Below are 23,143 nucleotides of genomic sequence, written 5' to 3'. Positions count from 1 at the left end.
CTAGCCTCTACCGCGGGAGCCAGATGAGGTAGGACGCAAGAGAAGCCGAGGCATCGATTACCGGCGGCCCCGACGGGGGGGGGGGGGGGGGGTGGTGTTGTAAGGAGGCGGTACATCCCTTCAAGTAAACGAGGCCTCAGTTAAAGAAAAACAGGCCCCAATGTGGAGTAACCTGAGAAGGGGAGGGAGGCTGTTGGTGGAAATACTGACACTTCCAGCGTTTTCTGCCCCCGCTGGATCCAGCCGGGTCTCCACCTTCCGTGTGCAGCCCTTGGGGAGGGCAGCTTCATCGGTAATAGAGGGGACTTGGCGTGGTGCGGTCATGGTGACCCGAAAGCTGGCGGGATACAGAGGATTTAGGAATCTTTGGTTCTCCTTGTCTTCTGGAGATTGGGGATGAGCAGTGGGCTTGGGGACCCCCTGGACTCCACTCTCCTGGGTGGGGATGCAGGTAGTTAAGCCTGCCTGCAACCCGCTAGAGGAAAGGAAAAAATAAAAAATAAATTAAAAAAAAGAACAGCAGACCTGCAAAGCAGGGAGGTCTGCCTCCTACGGACACTAAGCTAAAACTGTTTTAGCTTAGTCCCTGTAGGAAGGGTATAGCTGAAGGGAGGAGCTCACACTTTTGTGCTTAGTGTCCGCCTCCTAGTGGCAGCAGCTATACCCATGGTCAAGCCTGTGTCCCCCAATGATACGGATGAAAAAAATCATTTTTTTTTAAATTGGTCTTTATTAAAATTATGGAGTCCTTTTTTTCTGTACAGAGCTGAAATGCCCTCTGGATTTTCTCTCCTTTCCATCAGTTGAGGAGCAGACAGGACTTCTTATCTCTGCTCTCTGTCAATATAAACACTCATTAAAGCTCAATGCTTATCATCTTACTGATAGGAATGTGGCTTAAATAAGTGTTTATGACCTCTTAGTAGTTAGTAGTGGTTTAGAGATAACATTTATTATTCACAAAGTGAAAGTACCAGTCACACAATTACAAAAACTGTTAACCATTTTTGACAGAATGGCTCAATATTTTTAACCTCTTCACATCCTCCCATAGGATATAAACATCCCATGGATGGATGTTTATCTCTGAATGGACATTCTGGAGCGTCCATTCTGAGATCGCAGCTGCACGCTAATCGTGAAGATGCCGAGCAGGGGGCCCGCTGTCAGTGACAGCAGGCCACCCCAGAGAGAAGGCAGGGACAGTTCCCAGGTGCCCCTGCCTTCTAAATCGCTGTGTATAAAGAACAGGAAGCGCTTCCTGTCCCGGCCTTGTGGTCATGTGACCGCCAGGGCCGGGAGAGTGCAGGAATTGTCGGGTCTTTTACAGACCTTGATCAGCCTGCAGTTAGGTTGTACAGAGCAGTATTATGCTGTACAGCCTCTTTGAGGGGTGTATTTTCCCTGTAACTGGGTCTACTATGTCAGCCCCAGTTACAGGAGAAATCAATAGTGGAAAAAATAAAATAAAATGTGAAGTTAAATGTCCCCCCGGAAGTAACATAGTATATAAGGTCGATAAAAGACATTTGTCCATCCAGTTCGGCCTGTTATCCTACAAGTTGACCCCGAGGAAGGCAAAAAAAAAACTGTGAGATACAAGCCAATTTTCCCCACTTAAAGGGCTTCTGTCACCCCACTAAACTCATTATTTTTTTTTGTGTACTCATAATCCCTATCCTGCGATATTGCCATACATTATGTTATTAATCATTTTCGTTCAGTAGATTTAGCAAAAAACGTACTTTTAAGATATGCTAATTACCTGTCTACCAGCAAGTAGGGCGTCTACTTGCTGGTAGCAGCCGCAGAAAACCGCCCCCTCATTTTGTTGATTGACAAGGCCAGCTGCGATCTCCTCCTCCGGCCGGCCCTGTCAGCATTTCAAAAATCGCGCGCCTGTGTTGATTCGGCGTAGGCGCTCTGAGATAAGGAGGCTCACCTCCTCAGCACTCCCTCAGTGCGCCTGCGCTGATGACGTCACCGAAAGAGAAGATGTCATCGGCGCAGGCGCACTGAGGGAGTGCTGAGGAGGCGAGCCTCCTTATCTCAGAGCGCCTGCGCTGAATCAACACAGGTGCACGATTTTTGAAATGCTGACAGGGCCGGCCGGAGGAGGAGATCGCGGCTGGCCCTGTCAATCAACAAAAGGAGGGGGTGGTTTTCTGCGGCTGCTACCAGCAAGTAGACGCCCTACTTACTGGTAGACAGGTAATTAGCATATCTTAAAAGTACGTTTTTTGCTAAATCTACTGAACGAAAATTATTAATAACATAATGTATGGCAATATCACAGGATAGGGATTACACACACACAAAAAAATGAGTTTAGTGCGGTGACAGAAGCTCTTTAAGGGGGAAAGAATTCTTCCCGACTCCAATCAGGCAATCAGAATACCTCCCTGGATCAACGACCCCTCTCTAGTAGCTATAGCCTGTAATATTATTACACTCCAGAAATTCATCCAAGCCCCTCTTAAATTCTTTAATTGTACTCACCATCACCACCTCCTCAGGCGAGAGAGTTCCATAGTCTCACTGCTCTTACCGTAAAGAATCCTTTTCTATGTTTGTGTACAAACCTTCTTTCCTCCAGACGCAGAGGGTGTCCCCTCGATACAGTCACGGTCCTGGGGATACATAGATGATGGGAGAGATCTCTGTACTGTCCACTGATATATTTAAATTAGATCTCCACTCAGTCGTCTTTTTTCTAAAGTGAATAACCCTAATGTTGATAATCTTTCAGGGTACTTTAGTTGCCCCATTCCCGTTATTACTTTAGTTGCCCTCCTCTGAACCCTCTCCAGCTCTGCTATGTCTGTCTTGTTCACAGGAGCCCAGAACTGTACACAGTACTCCATGTGTGGTCTCACTAGTGATTTGTAAAGTGGTAGGACTATGTTCTCATCACGGGCATCTATGACCCTTTTGATGCAACCCATTATCTTATTGGCCTTGGCAGCAGCTGCCTGACACTGGTTTTTACAGCTTAAGTTTGCTGTTTATTAAAATTCCTTTTCTATATTAAAGGTCCTTTTCTATGTCAGTGTTACCGAGTGTTTTACCATTTAGTATGTACGGGTGATTTGCATTTATTCCTTCCCATGTGCATAACCTTACATTTGTCAGTGTTAAACCTCATCTGCCACTTTTCTGCCCAAGCCTCTTATGTATCCAGATCCATCTGCTGTAGCAGTATATTGTCCTCTTCAGTGTTAATTACTTTACACAGTTTAGTGTCATTTGCAAAAATTATATTTTACTGTGCAAGCCTTCTACAAGATCATTAAAAAATATATTGAAGAGAATAGGGCCCAATACTGACCCCTGAGGTACTCCGCTAGTAACAGTGAACCAATCTGAGTGTGTACCATTAATAACCACCCTCTGTTTTCTATCATTGAGACAGTTACTTACCCACATACAGAAATTTTCTCCCTGTCCGAGCATTCTCATTTTGTATACTAACCTTTCATGTGGTACAGTGTCAAATGCTTTGGAGAAGTCCAAATATACGACATCCATTGATTCACCACTGTCAAGTTTAGAACTTACCTCCTCATAGAAAGTGATTAAATTAGTTTGACGTGACCTATCCCTCATGAAGCCATGCTGATTGTGTTATTTGCTTGTTTTCTTTGAGATCCTCCAAGATAGCATCTCATAAAAAACCTTCAAACAGTTTACCTACAACAGATGTTAAACTTACCGGCCTATAGTTTCCGGGGTCTGTTTTTGCACCCTTTTTAAATATTGGCACCACATTTGCTATGCGCCAATCCTGTGGAACACTCCCTGTCAGTATAGAGTCTTTAAATATCAGAAATAAGGGTCTGGCTATGGCATTACTTAATTCTCTTAGGATACGGGGGTGTATGCCATCTGGTCCTGGCGATTTGTCTATTTTAATCTTTTTAAGTTGCTGTTGTACTTCTTCCTCGGTCAGACAGGGCACTTTCAATGGGGAATTTACTTTTACATTCTGTATTTCATCTGACAGTTTATTTTCCTCAGTGAATACAGTGGAGAAAAGAATATTTATTAGCTTTGCTTTCTCCTCGTCTCTCTCTGCAACTTCCCCCTCATTGCTCTGTAGAGGGCCGACACCTTCAGATTTATACTTTTAACCATTTATATAATTGAAGAACATTATAGGGTTAGTTTTGCTTTCTTTGGCAATTAATCTCTCAGTCTATAGTTTGGCTGCTTGTATGACCTTATGGGGGACGCAATAAAAAAAATTAAAGTGTTTAAAAAAAGAAAAAAAGGTTTCATATGTAAAAAAAGAAAAAAAAAACAATTAAGTAATAAAAAAAATAGAAAAAATAGAAAAAATAAAATAGACATATCTGGTATTGCCGTGTCCATAATGACCGGCTCTATAAATATATCATATGATCCACCCCGTCTGATAAACATTATTTAAAAGAAAACTGTATAAAAAAAGCTATTTTGTCACCTTACATCACAAAAAGTGCAACTCCAAGTGATCAAAAAGGCGTATGTCCCACAAAATGGTACCACTAAAACCATAACCTCATCCCTTAAAAAATGAGAAAATGAGCCCCTACATAACAAAATCGCTCAAAAAATAAATAAAAATATAGCTCACAGAGACATTAAAACATATTTTTTTTTTTTCAGAAATGCTATTATTGTGTTAAAGTGAAATAAATTTTAAAAAGTATACATATTAGGTATTGCCACGTCCGTAACAACCAGCTGTATAAAAATATTACATGACCTAACCCCTCAGGTAAACACTGTAAAAAATAAAAAAATAAAAACAGTGTCACCTTACATCACAAAAATTGCAAGACCAAGCAATTAAAAAGGCGTATGCCCCCAAAAATAGTACCAATCAAACCATCACCTCATCCTGCAAAGAATTAAACCCTAACTAAGACAATCGTTCAAAAAATAAAGAAGCTATGGAGACACTAAAACATCATTTTTTTTTGTTTTAAAAATGCTATTATTGTGTAAAACTTAAATAAATAAGAAAAAGTATACATATTAGGTATTGCCATGTCCGTAACAATCTGCTCTATAAAAATGTCACAAGACCTAACCCCTCAGGTGAACGCTGTAAAAATAAAAAAAAAACTGTGATAAAACAACCAATTTTTTGGTCACCTTGCCCCATAAAGTGTAATAATAAATGATCAAAAAATCATATGTTCCCAAAAATGGTACCAATAAAAACATCAACTCTTCCTGCAAAAGATGATCTGCAGAAAATTTAAAAAAATAGCATTTTTCAAAAATGCTTTATTAGGTAAAACTGAAACAAACAAAGTAGGCATATTTTAAATCATTGTTTCTGTAACAACCTACTCTATAAAAATAGCACATGATCTCCCTCTCAGATGAATGTTGTTAAAAAAATAAAAACAGTTACCTTGCCTAAAAAAAAACTTAATATAGAGCAATTAAAAATCATACGTACCCCAAAATAGTACCAATAAAACTGGCACCTTATCCCCTAGTTTCCAAAATGGGGTCACTTTTTGGGAGTTTCTACTGTAGGGGGGCATTAGGGTGGCTTAAAATGGTACATGGCATCTAACCAGTTCAGCAAAATCTGCCTTTCAAAAACCATATGGCGCTCCTTTTCTTCTGCATCCTGCCGTGTGCCCTTACATCAGTTAACGAACACATGTGGGGTGTTTCTCTAAACCGCAGAATCGGAGTAATAAATATTGAGTTTTGTTTGGCTGTTAACCCTCGATGTGTTAAAGAAAAAAAATTATTAAAATGGAAAATCTGCCAAAAAAGTGAAATTTAGAAATGTCATCTCTATTTTCCTTTAAATCTTGTGGAACACCTAAAGGGTTAACAGAGTTTGTAAAATCAGTTTTGAGTAACTTGATGGGTGTTGTTTCTACAATAGGGCCATTTATGGGGGGTGTCCACTATGTAAGCCCCACAAAGTGACTTCAGACCTGAACTGGTCCTTAAAAAGTGGGTTTTGGAAATTTTCTTAAAAATTTTAAGGACTGCTTCTAAAATTCTAAGCGTTCTAACATCCTAAAAAAATAAATTGACATTTACAAAATGATGCCAACATGAAGTAGACATATGGGGAATGTTAAGTAATAAATATTTTATGAGGTATCACTTTCTGTTTTAAAAGCAGAAAAATAAAAATTTAGAAAATTAATTTTCTAAATTTTCTAATTTTTCAAAAGTTTGGGTAAATTTTGGATTATTTTATAAATAAAGGTGAAATATATTGACTCAAATTTACCACTGTCATGAAGTACAATGTGTCACGAGAAAACAATCTCAGAATGGCTTGGATAAGTAAAAGCGTTCCAAAGTTATTACCACATAAAGTGACACATGTCGGATTTGCTAAATTAGGCTCTGTCAGGAAGGGGGTAAATGGCCCGGATGTGAACTACAACTTCATGTTTCATATAAAGACATTTAGTAGTGAGTAATACATTTCCTCCCGTGGCAGAATAAGGCTAACATGTGGTGGGTTATTAACACTTTTACTATCTATTTTTGCAGATGTGAAAGAGCTAAGTGGAGATTCAGAAGTGCCGCAGAAACATACTATCCTCATTGACTCATTACTAGATACAGCCCAGTTTAGAACGGCTGACAGGACAAGTCCAGCACATTTGAGCTCCAGAAAACACACCAGAGATATTGGAGATGTGGCCAGGGCAGCAGAGCTACTTCTCCCTAGTGGGAGCGCACGGATTACATGTGCAGTAAGCATTCAATGCATATGTGTCTACTACATCCTTTCTGCATAGAAGAAAACTACATGTTATATTTCTGTATAGATTTTGTTTATTTGCAACACATCACATATTACAGCAGAAGCATAACTTAAAATGTACATGTACCAAAGATATAATGGAACGAGTCATTTAACTCAACTTACCCCACTCTTGTGTTGCTTGCGCTGTATTTTATGGCTGTTACTTCCACTGTTTTCAGGAATGTCTTATCATCTCAGATAGCTCCATCCATAATGTGCGGCTGTCCCTGTATTGCAGGAGGCAGCTGTGAGGACCAGCAGGTTGTGGTTTCAGGAGCTGTGTCCACGCCATTACAGGCAGTTGCAGGCTGTAACTAACAGCCAACATCTCGCTATGATGAGACCGGAGATAACCCTTATCCCAGCTGTTTAATCCTGTTGCTGTTGACTGCAGCATCTAACCACTTAGCACATCTGTCACTCCTTCAGCACCCATGCCATGTGATTGCGGGTACCAGAGTTGACATAGTGGCTGTGGGTCTAACAGAGGCCACTTTGTCAAGTAGGCGGCAAGTGCAGGGATTGCCAACCTGCGGCTCTCCAGCTGTTGTAAAACTACAACTCCCACCATGCCTTGCCATACACTGATAACTGTAGGCTGTGTGGGCATGCTAGCTGTTGCAGTTTTGCAACAGCTGGAGAGTCTCCCTGCTCTAGTGGAACAATAAATAAATAAATAATATCCATATCCCAAAATGCCCTTATAGTGCAAAAATAGTGAAAAAGTATGGATTAAAAGTATTGCCATGATTAGTTGTGAACCCAGCGAGTAATAATGACTATCATCTAGAATTTATTGCGCTTTGTAGGCAATCCAGTTACTTAGTATCACAGATGAAAAGTATTATGGGAACCTATATAAGGACTCAGCCATGTTTACTTTCCAGATGAAGCCACAACTTTCTCATCTGTTTCATGGCACTCTACGAGAGTACCAACAAGTGGGCCTAGAATGGATGGAGAAGCAGTACAAGAAGAATCTTAATGGCATTCTGGCTGATGAGTCCGGGCTAGGCAAAAATGTTCAAGTTATTGCCCTCATGGCGCATATAGCCAGTAATGAAGGTAAGGAAGAGAAATGGCAAATACAGCCATTATTATGGATATACATATGAAGGGCTTGCCCATGAACAACATTTATCGCCTGTCTGCAGTCCCCCCGATCACAGAAACAGGAGTCTCCGAATGCTTGTGTGAAGGCATGACTACCGCTGGGACTGTCGAGTACAGTGCCTGAAGTTCCATAGAAATACAGTAAATAGAGTGGTAATGAAGCATGCACATCACCCCACCTTGACACGGGGCCTTAGGGGCTCCGATCTTGTGATCAGTGGAGGTTCAGCAGTCGGACCCCCAACGATCATACAAGCATCATCTATCCACAAGTGTTCAACCCTTTTAAAGGTGTATGATATCTTAGACAGACTGCTGTGCAGAGCTGTTTTAGGTCCCCTGCTGCTCAATTTCTTTATTGTTTTATTTGGTGTTGTCCACCACCACTGCTGTCCTAACGATATGTTGTAATATTTTCAGGTAACTGGGGTCCGCACCTGTTTGTGGTGAGAAGCTGTAAAATTTGAAGTGGGAGCTGGAATTTAAAAGATGGTGCCCAGGTTTAAAGCTGCTTTTATACTTTGGCAAACAAAGAGAGCTAAGAAAAAAGAGACAGGTAAGCAGTGAGTACGTGAAATGGATATACAATATGAGAGACTTATTATTTGCTATAAGCTGAGTCTTATATTTTTTAGATTTTAAATTTTAATAACATCCATTACAAGGGTAAGCAAACCCATACAAAACAATCAAATACATGCAAGAGTCAAGTAGTAAAAAAATGTGGCGGCCGATGTGGTATAGAGAGCCTTGATCTGAGAGGAGCGCGGGCAGAGGGAGGAGCCCGCTCTGATCAGCTAAAACCTGGAAGAGCGCATCAGTACAGGGCACAGGGTACCGATGTGCTGTGCCAGAATTAGGCAGGACAGCAATCTTTCTCCACAGCAGCAGAAATCCACTGACAAGCCAGTGCTGTATGGAAATGATTTTAAGAAACAGTGCTATCATAAAGTTTTGGTACCTTTTTTAAGTTGAAAAAAACCATAATTCATTAATAAAGTATGTTACAAAAATTATTTTGGGCAAGCCACTTGTATAAAAGTTTAGATGACTTTTTAAGTGCTTATGCACACGAACGTATTTTTTTTCCGTGTTTTTTTGCAGACCGTATGTGGAACAATTCATTTCAATGGGTCTGCAAAAAAAACGGAAGTTACTCCGTGTACATTCCGTTTCCGTATGTCCGTATTTTCGTTCCACAAAAAAATAGAACTTGTCCTATTATTGTCTGCATAAGGGTACGACTGTTCTATTAGGGGCCAGCTGTTTAATTGCGCAAAATACGGAATGCACACGGACGTCATCCGTATTTTTTATGTCATATCTGTAATTCTATGTTACAAAGGTGGTGCAAGTCCCTCAGAGGGACACTCTCTGGAACACCCAACTAGTTTCAGATTGCTCCTTAGGGAATGATTCTCCAGATCCAGGCATTCCGTTATAGGTTCCGTATGTAATGGAATGCCCAGACAGAATGCAAAACGGAAGCCTTTAAAAGGCATTCCGTTTTGATCCGTCACAATAAAAGGGAAGCCTATGGGCAAACGTAACAAATCCGTCTGGTTTCCGTTATGCAGGACGGAAAAAAAGTCCTGTGGACAGGACTTTGTTTTTGGTCCTGTATAACATTTTGCATTCCGTTATAAATGGAACCTATAATGGAATGCCATAATGCTAGTGCGTACTAGGGTTGTCACGATACCAAAATTTTGATTTGATTTCGATACTATGAAAAAGTATTGCGATACTCGATACCATTCGATACCACGCCAAAAAAAAAAAACACCCAAAAAGCCACATGCATTCCGCATTTTATGGAACATTTGGCCCGTAATACAACCGTCCTATCCTATTTTTGGGGGGGATAAGGTGACAAAAAAATGTCAAATTGCTCGGTTTTTATTTTTTTCTGTTACAGCATTCACCGCATAGGAGATAATTTTTAATATTTAATAGTTTGGACTTTTTCAGGCATGGTGATACCTAATGTGTTTATTTTTTTAATGTTTATATATTTTATATGTGAAATTGGGAAAGGGGGTGATTAAAACTTTTAATAGTTTGGTGTTTTGTTTTAATTTTTACTTTTTATTTAATAACTATTAGCCCCCTTAGGGGCTAGAACCCTTATCCTATCCACTCTAGTAGAGATCTATTATGGTGAATAGGACTTCACACTCTCCCTGCTGCCCTGTAATAGCACACACAGCAGCAGGGAGCTGACCATGGCAGCCAATGCTTCAGTAGTGTCCTGGCTGCCATGGTAACCGTCCTGGATGCCATGGCTCAGATCGGAAGCTGACAAAGCGATACATGATGGGGTTAGTGTGAGGCACAGGTCCAACCGTTCCTAGTGATAAAACCCCCATATGCCTCAGAATAACCCTATCAAGTACCCATATCCTTGCATAATGGGCAACATGGGGTAAATGCATGAGCTACATGAACAGTCGCTTGCTATTGGCACAGTCTTATGAATTTGCTGTGGCCGATGCAGTTTCTTCATCCATGCAAGCTACTCGCTGCTTGACCACAGATATCCTATGATTTTGCAAAGCCACTTCTTTCTGTAGTTTCGGAGAGTGGAGAATGTGGAGTGAGTGGCTATAATGTCTGGGGCTAATTGTTTGGCTACTTCAATAGCTAGCACTTTATAGTCTATGCCTCCTGTTGCTTGGCTAACGAGATCCTATTGTGAAGATCTCAGTCCCTCCACACTGACCTTATGGTCATATGGTCTGGGTGAAGAAGGTGGTGATGGTGCCATCTAATGTGCAGGAAGGACGTTACCAATGGTCAGGCCGCTAGTGGAAGAAGGTTTTCCTCCAATCCACAGCAAATATCACTCCATAAACAGATAGTAGGTCTAACCAGTTATTTACTGGCAAAATCATGGGGGATGCTGCAGTAAAGCAGGCTTGGCAAGGTCTCGGTCAAAAGAAGCTCTCTGCCACGTGTCTTCACATACCAGCGATTGAACTGTATCTTGTTAGTTTTTTTGGCCTAAAGTATCCATAATACATATGGTGATGTTTTGTCATCTTCAGTAAATTGTAGTGTTGCCACCATTTCATTTTAAAGATGTGATTATTTCTTACCTCACTGTATTTATAAAGCCCTGCACTTCAGAATTCTGGATTCAAAAAGTTGCAGAATAAGGCTTTATTGACTTTTTGGTTGTATTTGCACCATTTACTTCAGTTTTGAAAAGTGGATAGGAAAGCTGGCATGGTTAGCCCGTCAAGCTGATATAAGTCAGATTCATCAGTTGTGGCTTTTTAAAATTGTGCAAAGATTGTCTCAGTCTCGCTCTAGTAAAGTTAAAGTAGTAGGGGTCTTCCTACTGCTTCATTTTTCTAAGTTACTACTTTGTTTGGGGAATTACTATACAACTGCATTGCATCTGAATCTGGATTTAGTTATCACCTAGCTTTTCCTAGGTGATTAGGGTAGAGCTTATTTATATCCAGACCTCGCTTCATTCTGGTTGTTGGGTATTGGGTTTGCCATGTGCATTTTCTCCCCAGTTCTGTTATTCTGGTTCTAGAATAATCTGTATTTTGGGATCCAGGAAGTGTAGTGTGTTTTCTGTATTTTCTGGGATCTGTAGTTCCATGGAGTCTGGTGTGTTTTCTGTATTTTATGGGATCTGTAGCTCCTCAGAGTTTAATGTGTTGCTGTGTTTAGAAGTGGCTGTCAGTTCAATATCGCTGCATTTTTCTGTTCACTGTCATCCATCTGCTGTCTAACTGTATGCCATGCATTTTCTATCCACTCCGCTCTTGGATCATGTTTTCCTTCTGTGATCTTCGCATTCTTTTGCTGTCATCCACCAGTGAGTTTCTTTAAGTGTCTTCTTTTCTGCAAGTATTAAGGTATGCTTCATTTATGTGTTTTTGTAACCATCTGGCTGTCCTGGAGATTACCATTAGCCACAGTTATGGTGTGGGAAAGGTAATTGCTATAGGTGAAGCCCAGTTCTACATTCTTGTGCTCAACCTTTGTTACAGGTGTAGAAAGTGGAGTTACTTCTCAAGACAATAATACTCCAAATGTATCAAACATTGTGCAACATTGGATACATTTGGCACAAATTGTGGCAATGTAGACTCCTAAAATGCAGATTATAAAATGTCCCTCATCATAAATCTTCCCATACAATTTAACTTTTTTCAATATGTGCACTAAATGCTAAATCACTGGGATGAGATAATTTGTTGTACATGTGCTAATTCAGAAGTTTTGTCGTATGATTTCTTCTCTCAGAACTGCTGAATGGTCACACTTTATGCTCTTATGCCTTCAAAGGTGTCTTATGCCTTCAAAGCTTTATTCATACCTCTAAATGTGTATTTTATAGAGATGGGATGAGCCCAACAACTTCCATGTCTGCATCACCTCTTACAAGCAGCTGTTCAAGGGACTTCAGGCTTTCATGAAGATGAGATGGAAATACCTTGTCTTGGATGAAGTCCATCAGATCCGCAACCTGAATGAGAAACACTGGGATGCTATCTTCAATCTGCCAAGGTTGAGCTGCTAAGTTTTTTGGGTCAAAATTATATTACAGTGTATTACAGTATTTGACAGTCATGATAGAGTAAAAGATCATGTCAGATATTCAAATATGGTATAGAACATGAAATTCTTGTTTTCCAGGAAAATAAAATAATTCAGTAATGAAATATGGATTGATATCACAGGCTCTGGTCAAGTAGTATCATGTACCTTCATTATATTCCCAAAAGCATGCCGACCTTCACACAATAGACAGTAACAGCATTGATAGTGTTAATAGTTTTATTTGTGCGGAAAGCTGTAGACCACCAGAAGTGCTGTGTACATTGAGAGGTGTATGTATGTGATCCATGGATTGCATATTCCAAACGTGAAGCTTCTCAAAATCCTTTTTCTATTTCTGGACGTCGGAAATTACACATTACATATGTGGACCCATTTACTTGAATGAGTCTGCAGTCCGGAAGGTGCGGTGCAGAACAGAAGCACTACGGAGTGCTACTGTGGGGTTTCTGTCCGTGCCTCCGCACCGCAAAAATGTAGTGCAAGCCCACAACTAACTCCTCCCCTCACGAGACAATCACAGTAACAATTGGCTGCCAGATATCCAGGAAGAAGAGTAGAAGTAGAGATTCAGGGTTGGCTCCCTGAAGAGAAGGAGAGCGAAGGGGCTCCCCCGGGGTAGCAGCAAGTACCAATCATCAGCACATATCCTTAGTAAGAGTTAGGTATACACCACAATATCATAACTCCAGGTTCCCTAGTATCATACTCCCCCTCAATTATGGATGCATGAGTCCCCTAGTAAGTGCCAACCATGGACTACAGATTCCAGATGTATCAATCCAGGGACCCCAAATAGCCTCAAATTTCGAGAGGCGGTTTCGCTTGAGATAAACCCCCCTTTCCAGTCTTATAACAACATTCAGTCTTGCTATGTACTCTGCTATAACAGGAGGCAGTGGTTATATCCGCTTGGCTGCCAGTCTTTTGCGTGCCTGGTACAACATCTTATTTAGTCCTATAATAATAGGCGTCTGTAGTTGATCAGATTCAAAAATGCTGAGTAGGCACATTCTACTCAGAGCACAATTGCTGAAATTGCTTCAGGAGGCCCTGGGAGTACAATTGTCCAATGTTCCAAATCCCTTTCTTTTCCCATAGGTAGAATCCCCTCAGTTGGGAAAGTTCTGATAAGACAGGGCTGTTCCATATGGGAGACATATTTAGAAGTCCTGAGACCCCAAGAAGCACTTTAGCCTTAGCTCACACTTTCCTCATTAGCACCAAAGATGGGGCAGATCCTAATCTTAGATCCACTCCCCCTTCCAAGGCCGTCAGGGGTGGAGAGCGTCCCGATGCCCATTCAACTAATCTGCCATTTCTTCCCGCTCCTCCAGCCGTGTTCCATCCTTTAAAATGCTGCAGCTGGGTTGAGAGAAAATATAATAAAGGGTTGGGCATTGCTAGACCACCCTATTCTTTGTTTCTTTGCAGGGTTTCATATCTAATTCTACTTCTTTTAGTCTTCCACAACAAAACATTTTGTAAAAATAATGCATGGGGATCCATACTGGTGAGTTATGAACTATATATAGGAGCTGCGACATTAGCACCATCTTGATCAGATTTCCCCTGCCTACTAGGGACAGTGGCAACTTATGCCAGGAAGCAGCTTTAAGCTTAAACCTAGCCAGTAGTGGCACTACATTGTCTTGTATGTACAGTATGTGGATTAATGGACACCTCAACTCCCAAATATTTAAAGGATGACACAACTTTGAGATTGGTAGGACAAAGACTCTGTGAAGGCGAGGACAACGTCAATATCACAGACTTGCTCTAATTAATAAGACTGCTTGCCAAATTCAGAAATCAGAGTTATGATAGAGTCTATTGCTGAGGCCATATCTCCTACATACAGCAGCATATTGTCTGCGTCTAATGAAACTCGCTCCTCAATACCTCCCCTTCTAAAGCCATTTATTAGTGGTGTAGTTCTGAGCAGGCATGCTAGAGACTCTATGGCAATGGCAAACAGGAGAGGGGACAAAGGACAGCCTTGCCTTGTCCCTCTTTCTAAGGCCAACGCCTGGCACATGCCCCCATTGACCCAACATGCCTCATTATAAAGCAGTTTCACTCACTTTAGGAAAACCGGGCCAAACCCTATTTTTGTCATAACTTCCCAAAGGTACTCCCACTCACTCACCACTACAATAGCTTCTCTCATCGAGCTTCCAGTCCTAAGAGAGTCATTAAAGACATTAGGGAGATGTGGGAGTAAGATCTTTTGGTGTTTCTTGTAAAAGAATTTGGCAACCCATCCCCACCAGGCACCTTCTCATTAGGGAAAGACCTCAATGCCATCTCAAGTTCCTCCAGTGAGATTTCCCTTTCAAGCAGTTGTCTATGCTCCACAGAGAGAGTAGGCATGGATATGGCTGATAAATTATCATCTCTGTCTGTCGAGTCAACCATTGGCTTAGACTTATATACTTCCTTGAAATGAGCATGGAACACCCCCAAGACACCCACCCAAACAACCCCGCTAACAAAACAAACATTTCTCCCTGCACTGGAGAAGCTGGGGTAAAAGAAATTCCTGATCTCCGAATGTAGATACAGACTATCAGAACTAGCATAGAATCTGCCTCAGTAGTGCTGCCTCAGCGCTGGGACCTGGCTCATCTCAATATTGTAACCTGCCGCAGTACAGAACAACAAAAACCAGCTGAAATGAAAGGCTGAAAGGAAGGCAATCCTTCCTTTCAGCCTTTCCCCTGCCCAGTGCAACATTTATCCAACAGAGAGTCCTTTTAGGAACTGGTATGTAACCAGCTAACCCACAAAGTATTGGACGCAGCTCAATTACCACATAGAGTCCACAGTGTCCTCAGTGTTGCCACGCAGATCCTTCTCATGAGCGTCTAGCCACTGGCACGCTGCTGCTGGATTATCAAACATATGCGTCGTATCTTCTGCCACCACACGCAATCTGGCGGGGTAGATCATTGAATAGGGTAGCTGTAGAGCTCTCAGTCGCTTTTTGACATCTAGGAAGTGTGCTATTCGTTTTTTTACCTCCGCAGAAAAATCAGGAAACAAGGATACACGATTGCCATTTATAGTAAAATCTGCACTGTCTCGTGCGCCTCTCAAAATCGCATTCCGATCTTTAAAATGCTAAATTTTGATCAGAAGAGGTCTCGGCGGTGCCCCTGGTGGTGGAGGACGAAATGGTACACTGTGAGCCCGCTCAATAGCAAATAGGGGAGACAGTCTCTCTCTTCCAATTTTATCAGCAAGCCATTTCTCCATAAACGTAACAGCATCAGCTCCCTCAGCGTGTTCAGGCACACCAATTATTTGGACATTATTACGTCTCAGTCCATTCTCAAGATCATCAGATTTAGATATAAGCAGTAAGACATTGTGTATTACACGCTGAAGGTCTCTTTTTACAGGCGGTACCTGTTTCTCCATTGTACTTAGTCGGCCCTCCATCTCACCAATCCGCTCCTTTACTTGCCTCATGTCTTGTCTAATAAGTAAAATATCCTCCTTAAGACCCCCCATATGCGTATTCAACAAGGTAAGCACCCTATTGAATTGCGCCACCGCTGCAAAGACATTCTTGATGGTGGGTCCAGTACTGTACTGACCTCCGTCTCTGTGAGTGGTATAGGGCAGAAGCCGACATTCCCAGTGGCGTCTGTAAGTTCAGATGCCTTGTCTGCCACCAGATCTGGGGTGCTTGCCGAGAGTGTCGAGGAGCGGGCAAACTTTTCTAGCCGCGCACCCACTTCTGACATCTTCGCAGCTTGGGCGACGCCATGTTGTTTGGCCGGCGTAGCAAGGCCGCATTCCTTCCCCTCCTTTTCTTTGGACTTTTGGCGCGTCATGTTGTCGCTGGAAGGTGTTGAGTCGCAGGGGAAGCAGTCCCACACAGGCTAGTGGTAAGTTATCCAGAAAAACAACAGGTAAACGGAGGATATACAGGACACTTAGTCAGGAGCTCAACACCATGCATCTGCCTACATGCCCGGCCAGGCCACGCGCCCCCCCCCCCCCCCCCCCCTTCACATTCAATTGATTGATTGTTCGTGAGCCCTGAGGGTCTGTTCAAATGACAGATTTTCTAAAATAAGTGGCATGAATCTGAGACTGACCCTTGGGTATCTGCCATAGGTTTGTAGTTGTACATGCCATGAATTCACATGCAAATGTAGGCTTATTCACTTGGAGGTAATTGACATGCTGCTATCCGGCCAAGGTTTTCCCTTGGAATATCAGACCAAAAGAGGACAAGTTGCAGTTTTCTGTGATGCACAATTTAAATTTACTCGGCGAAAAAACTGCCGTATGAACTACAGCATGATTTACCCATTAAAAAGAATGGGAGACAGAATGTGAACATTTTCCAAATGGATTTCACATGTGGAGTCCATTCTGAAATCCACACAGAAAAAAACCTCTGTGTGAACATACCCTTAGAGTAAAAGTAATGACGATACAGATGAGAATCCTTAATGATTAATTGATTGATTTTTCATTCAACTGAAAATAGATATTGTGTTTTTTCTATAGCCAGAACCGACTGCTTTTAAGGGACACCCCTCTGCAAAATACATGGATAGATCACTGGACTATGGTCCATTTTTTAATCCCTGGAATATCCAAGTCTTATCTGGATTTCCCACTAAGAACCAGTGGAGAAGAAAGCCAGGAGAATTACCACAAGCTTTTCATCATGTTGCATAAGGTCGGTTGTTTTATAATAAAATGTCTCTTGTTGCTGATGCTCACTCATCCATTTTGTTGGGGAAAAGGGAAAGAACGGAGGATGTGAACAACCTACTGAGTGTGTGAAAACTCTAGTGGTTGTGACTGTCCCCCAAGGAACAAAAACCAAAAGGAAGAGGGAAAAAGAAAAGGACAAAGCGCCAGCCTCACATGTGTTACTCAAATGGGTAAAGTTTCTCCCATAACCACAGTCAATTGGGGGTCACCACATAGTGGATGACAGATTATTAATTGTATGCAATTATGTAAACCGTAAAACATAAAAGGCCTAAAACATATGATAAATCTATAGAGAAAAAAAAACTATAGAGACAAAATATATAAAAAACAGCATGCTAAAAACATGTTAAGTTATCAGAGTATTTACTCACTTCACTGGGAGGTAGTCTGTGGGATAAACTCAAGACACCCAACAAACCAATCCCCCCTAGAATCGCCTGTAGAGTCGCAGATATTGATGGCAGCCAGTCACACAAGGGCTTCTTAGCAATATCTTTATTCCAGATTCTGCTCAACGCGTTTCGGGGTGATCCCCTTCATCAGGAGCAATACAATAATAATAAGAAATACATATGCACAACAGAATGGTTTCTTTGTCTTTAAATAGTTAAAAAACTGCCAAAAAGTGTGGAGGTGTGGTTATAGGGTGCCATTTTTGGTTTCCAGATGTGTTCCATGCTGGAACGCACAGGAAATCATCTGTTTAGTCGTTACTTCCTGTTTCCGATGCGTTCTACCCTGGAAGCGGGAGGATGCCCGATGAGCTCCGAGCTGGAACGCACCGCGGCCTCAACCTATCAACACAGGCCGGAGATCGTTTCCTGCTTCTGATGCGCTCCACCTTGGAACGCATCGGACCGCCGCTTACAATGCTCGGAGGACTGGAGGGACTGGGCTGATACGCCCCTCACTATATAATTGGGTGGGGAATAGATTGTTTTGCCAGTACTGCTGTGGAACATCCAGGTGCTCTTGTGCAAACTGTAAACGTGCAGCAATGTTTTTTTGGACAGCAGTGGCTTCCTCTGGGGTATCCTCCCATGAAATCCATTCTTGTTTAGTGTTTTACATATCATAGATTTGCTAACAGGGATATTAGCATATGCCAAAGACTTTTGTAAGTCTTTAGCTGACACTCTAGGATTCTTCTTCACCTCATTGAGCAGTCTGCGCTGTGCTCTTGCAGTCATCTTTACAGGACGGCCACTCCTAGGGAGAGTAGCAGCAGTGCTGAACTTTCTCCATTTATAGACAATTTGTCTTACCGTGGACTGATGAACAGCAAGGCTTTTGGAGATACTTTTATAACCCTTTCCAGCTTTATGCAAGTCAACAATTATTAATCATAGGTCTTCTGAGAGCTCATGCGAGGCATCATTCACATCAGGCAATGCTTCTTGTGAAAAGCAAACCCAGAACTGGTGTGTGTTTTTATAGTGCAGGGCAGCTGTAACCAACACCTCCAATCTCATCTCATTGATTGGACTCCAGTTGGCTGACACCTCACTCCAATTAGCTCTTGGAGATGTCATTAGTCTAGGTGTTCACATACTTTTTCCACCTGCACTGTGAATGTTTACATGGTGTGTTCAATAAAAACATGGTAACATTTAATTCTTTGTGTGTTATTAGTTTAAGCAGACTGTGATTGTCTATTGTTGTGACTTAGATGAAGATCAGATCACATTTTATGACTAATTTGTGCAGAAATCCATATCATTCCAAAGGGTTCACATACTTTTTCTTGCAACTGTATATAAAAAAAATCATATATATATAAAATGGGCCCCGAAAGAGAGGAAGCAGAGGAGGTAAAAATAGATACACCATCATGCAAAAGACCCAGATCAAAGACCATTCCACCCCCAACCCTCTCAGAACAACAGAAAGAGACGAAATAAAAGAAAAGGGCATTTTCAACTCATCAAAATGTACACTTAAACGAACAAAATAAAGTTACTCAGTAAAGGCCTATCTTTCTGTCCAACAAACCTGACCCATTTGAATTGTTCGTAGATATAAATCAATTTAGCAGAAAACTAACACTCCAATGTCACTTTGTTATAAAGGATGCCTTAAACATAGCAACCCCAATCAATAATCCTCCACTCACGGTAAGTGCTCCAAAAAAATCAGAAGACAACTCGATAGGTCCCCCAACCCCAACCCTGATACGATCTTACCTCACAAAAAAATCAACATTTTACCCATTGGAAAGTAGAGGCCCCCATATGCCAAGCTTATACAATATGGTAATGGAGGAACTTAAGACGACCCTTACTACAGTGAACACTCAAAACCAAGAATCTGGGAACCTGAATCCCGAACTATCTCTGGCCATAAAAACTCTTCAAAAGAACAGAGATATAGTTATTAAAAGTGCAGATAAAGGGGGGGGGGGGGGGAATCGTCATTATGGATTCTATCCGACGAGAACTATTATAAACCATTAAAACAAGATCCCTCCAAAGAATTTAAGAAAGCCTTTTTTGAATTGATCGACTTAGGTTTTGAGACAGGAGTCCTTGATAAAAATAAAATAAACTTTTTGAAGACACCTCCCCCTACTACAGCTCGGTTCTACTTCCTACCAAAAATACACAAATCCCTATCCCAACCGCTAGGTAGACCGATCATATCAGGTATCAGCTCCCTAACCTCTAACCTATCAGAATACATTGACCACCTTCTTCAGAGCTATGTATTAGAGCTACCCGTCTATTTAGGAGATACTTCTCACCTAATTAAAACACTTGAAGAAGTACAATGGTAAAAAATAAAATCCTGGGCTATGCTGGATATCACATTTCTCTATAGTAATATAATACATGAACTAAGTATTAGATCAGTTTAATAATTCCTTGATGCCGATTGCCGAATGCCACAAGCACAGAGAGATTTCATCTTAAAATCAATAGAGTTCATCTTCTGTCACAATTACTTTACATATGATAATACCATATATTTACAAGAAAGGGGTACGGCAATGGGGGCAAAATTCGCCCCTTTATATGCAAATCTCTTTATGGGTTCCTTCGAAAACCATGTAGGCTTCCTTAGACACCCCAACATTAGAGTCTATAAGAGATACATCAATGACATTATTATGATTTGGGATGGAGAGATTAGAGATCTAATAACACTCATCGAAGTGGTAAATTGTAATAACTGGAACATCACCCTTACACTAGAACACCATTCGAATGAGGCGATATTTCTAGATCTCTATCTGAGCAGCACAAACAATTTGATATCCATCAAAACACATTTTAAAAACGTGGATGCTAACAGCTACCTAGATTTTAGGAGCTGTCACCACCATGAGTGGAAAACCAATATTCCATACAGTCAAATGAAACGCATTAGAAGGAACTGCTCAGATGAGACAATACTAAAGGAACAAATTAACTTATTGGGGACAAGAGTCAAAGAAAAAGGGTACCCCTCGAATATTATGAAATATTCAGCTTTGAAGATCCAAAAAGACTGCCTCAAAACAAAAATCAAAAATACTGATTCCTCCCATCGACCGCTCCTTAACTTGATCACACGATATAACCCCTAAGATCAGACAGATCCTTGCTAAATATTAACCAATCCTTAGAAAAGATTCGATTTTAGAGAAAACAATCCCTGACCAACCTGGTCTTACTTTCCGTCCAGCCAGAACCCTTAAGAATATTCTAACCCCTTCATGTTCCAAGAGGACATCTAACGGGAACACACACCACCACCGATCACTTCCACTAAATCTGTCTCTGAAAAGAGGGGCATTTCGATGCGGTATTAACAGATGTAAATGTTGCAATATTGGCTCAGCTCCTTCCCTCCTCTGAGCATTGTAAGCGGCGGTCCAATGCGTTCCAAGGTGGAACGCATCAGAAGCAGGAATTGATCTCCGGCCTGTATTGATAGGTTGAGGCCGCGGTGCGTTCCAGCTTGGAGGGCATCGCGCACCCAAAGTCCTCCCGCCGGCTAGTTAATGGCCGCTCCCTTAAACATGCCCTCCGCCCTGATATAGGAGACATTCTCCCATTATACCAGCAAAGAACATACACCTGAGGGAAATAAAATTAAATAGAACATTATTTATAGAGGAATACCACTATTTTAATTAGATTTTACCGATGGGTTCCAGGGTGGAATGCATCAGAAACAGGAAGTAACGATTAAAAAGAGGATTTCTGGTGCGTTCCAGCATGGAACGCATCTGGAAAACGGAAATGACACCCTATAACCACACCTCCACACTTTTTTGCGTTTTTTTTTTTACTATTTAAAGACAAAGAAACCATTCTGTTGTGTATATGTATTTCTTCTTATTATTGTATTGCTCCTGATGAAGCGGGATCATCCCGTAATGCATTGAGCAGAATCTGGAATAAAGATATTGCTAAGAAGCCCCTGTGTGACTGGCTACCATCATATCTGCGACTCTACAGGTGATTCTGGCTAGGGGGGATTGGTTTGTTGGGTGTCTTGAGTTTATCCCACAGACTACCTCCCAGTGAAGTGAGTAAATACTCTGATAACTTAACATGTTTTTAGCATGCTGTTTTTTATATATTTTTTTCTCTATAGATTTATCATATGTTTTAAGCCTTTATGTTTTACGGTTTACATAATTGCGTACTATTAATAATCTGTAATCCACTATGTGGTGACCCCCAATTGAGTTTGGTTATGGGAGAAACTCTACCCATTTGAGTAACATAAAATCACAGAAATATAGTGGCAAATATGGGGGAACTGCTCAAACCCCAAACACTGTAGCGTATTTCTCATTGGGGGAGCAGTCCCACGCATGTGGACCGCAGCAAACGACCATCCCCAGCAAAAAAATGCGTACAATGGAGGATGCCGGCGCGGTCCACAGAAAAAGGCATATCCGTTTGGTGCATTTTTTTCTGTGATTTATATAAATAGATTTTCATCCGCACAATGCTCCGTTTTGTGTTGGATGCCTTTGTGGTGCATGGGGACCACGCCGGCATCCTCCATTGTACGCATTTTTTGCTGGGGATGGTCGTTTGCTGCGGTCCACATGCGGTGGGACTGCTCCCCCAATGAGAAACACGCGACAGTTCTCGATATAGGTTGTGGGTCCCAGCGGTGGAACCTGCACCTATAAGACAATGGGGGCATATACTAGCGATATGCCCCCATTGTCTATGATGAGACAACCCCTTTAAGAAAATCAGTTTTGGAGCTCCCTGACATATTCAACTGTGGGTCACTGATGGCATATTGCTAGGATATGCCATTAATGTCAGATAGATGTGGGCCTCACCTCTGGCACCCGCACCTATCTCCAGAACAGGGGCCTATCTAAGTAAAGGAAGAGCAGCCACCTTCTGTTCACTGCTATGGAAGTTCTGAAAATAGCTTAGATCTGGTTTGGCTATATCCAGCTGTCCCATAGCGTTGAATGGAGAGGTGGTGGTGCATGCGCAGTGTTCTCCCTTCGCCTTCACTTTTTGCCATTGGAAACATGGTTTCAGCACAAATTTAGTATATCGGTCATTATGCCTGTCACCAGCCTTTTCTAGTGAAATGCACTAGGTACTTATGTGTCCACCAGTGCTATTAGTGAATATTCGTATACACTCCCTGGCAGATAACATACAGTCCAATGCAGGGTGGTGTGAAGGAGGAGCACAGTCATGGATGAAGAAGGCATGGATGTGCGGGAAGTCTAATAACAGTTCTGTGCCTGTTTTATGATGCCTTTTATTTTGTGTTTGATAGACTGTACGACCTTTTATATTACGAAGATGCAAAAAAGATGTTGAGAAGCAACTAACAAAAAAATATGAGCATGTTCTCAAGTGTCGTCTTTCCAACCGCCAGAAAGCGTTATATGAGGATGTCATTCTACAACCAGGGTACCATTTTACTTTGTGATTATATTTTTTTTTTTCTTTT

The 23,143-nt window shown here is 41.5% G+C and overlaps 1 protein-coding gene across 1 annotated transcript in view; it reads left to right on the top strand.

Annotated features, from left to right (window-relative positions):
* The window catches only part of EP400 (E1A binding protein p400), a 174,108-nt gene that overhangs the window by 80,750 nt on the left and 70,215 nt on the right, over positions 1-23,143 (top strand). Inside the window, 7 exon segments of the mRNA XM_044275617.1 lie at positions 6,523-6,728; positions 7,669-7,846; positions 8,315-8,353; positions 8,356-8,450; positions 12,255-12,424; positions 17,003-17,177; positions 22,967-23,103. Coding sequence (XP_044131552.1) covers positions 6,523-6,728; positions 7,669-7,846; positions 8,315-8,353; positions 8,356-8,450; positions 12,255-12,424; positions 17,003-17,177; positions 22,967-23,103 — 1,000 coding nt within the window.

This window comes from Bufo gargarizans, chromosome 1 (assembly GCF_014858855.1).
Source record: "Bufo gargarizans isolate SCDJY-AF-19 chromosome 1, ASM1485885v1, whole genome shotgun sequence".
Taxonomy (NCBI): domain Eukaryota; kingdom Metazoa; phylum Chordata; class Amphibia; order Anura; family Bufonidae; genus Bufo; species Bufo gargarizans.
This window is presented reverse-complemented; position numbering and strand designations above follow the sequence as displayed.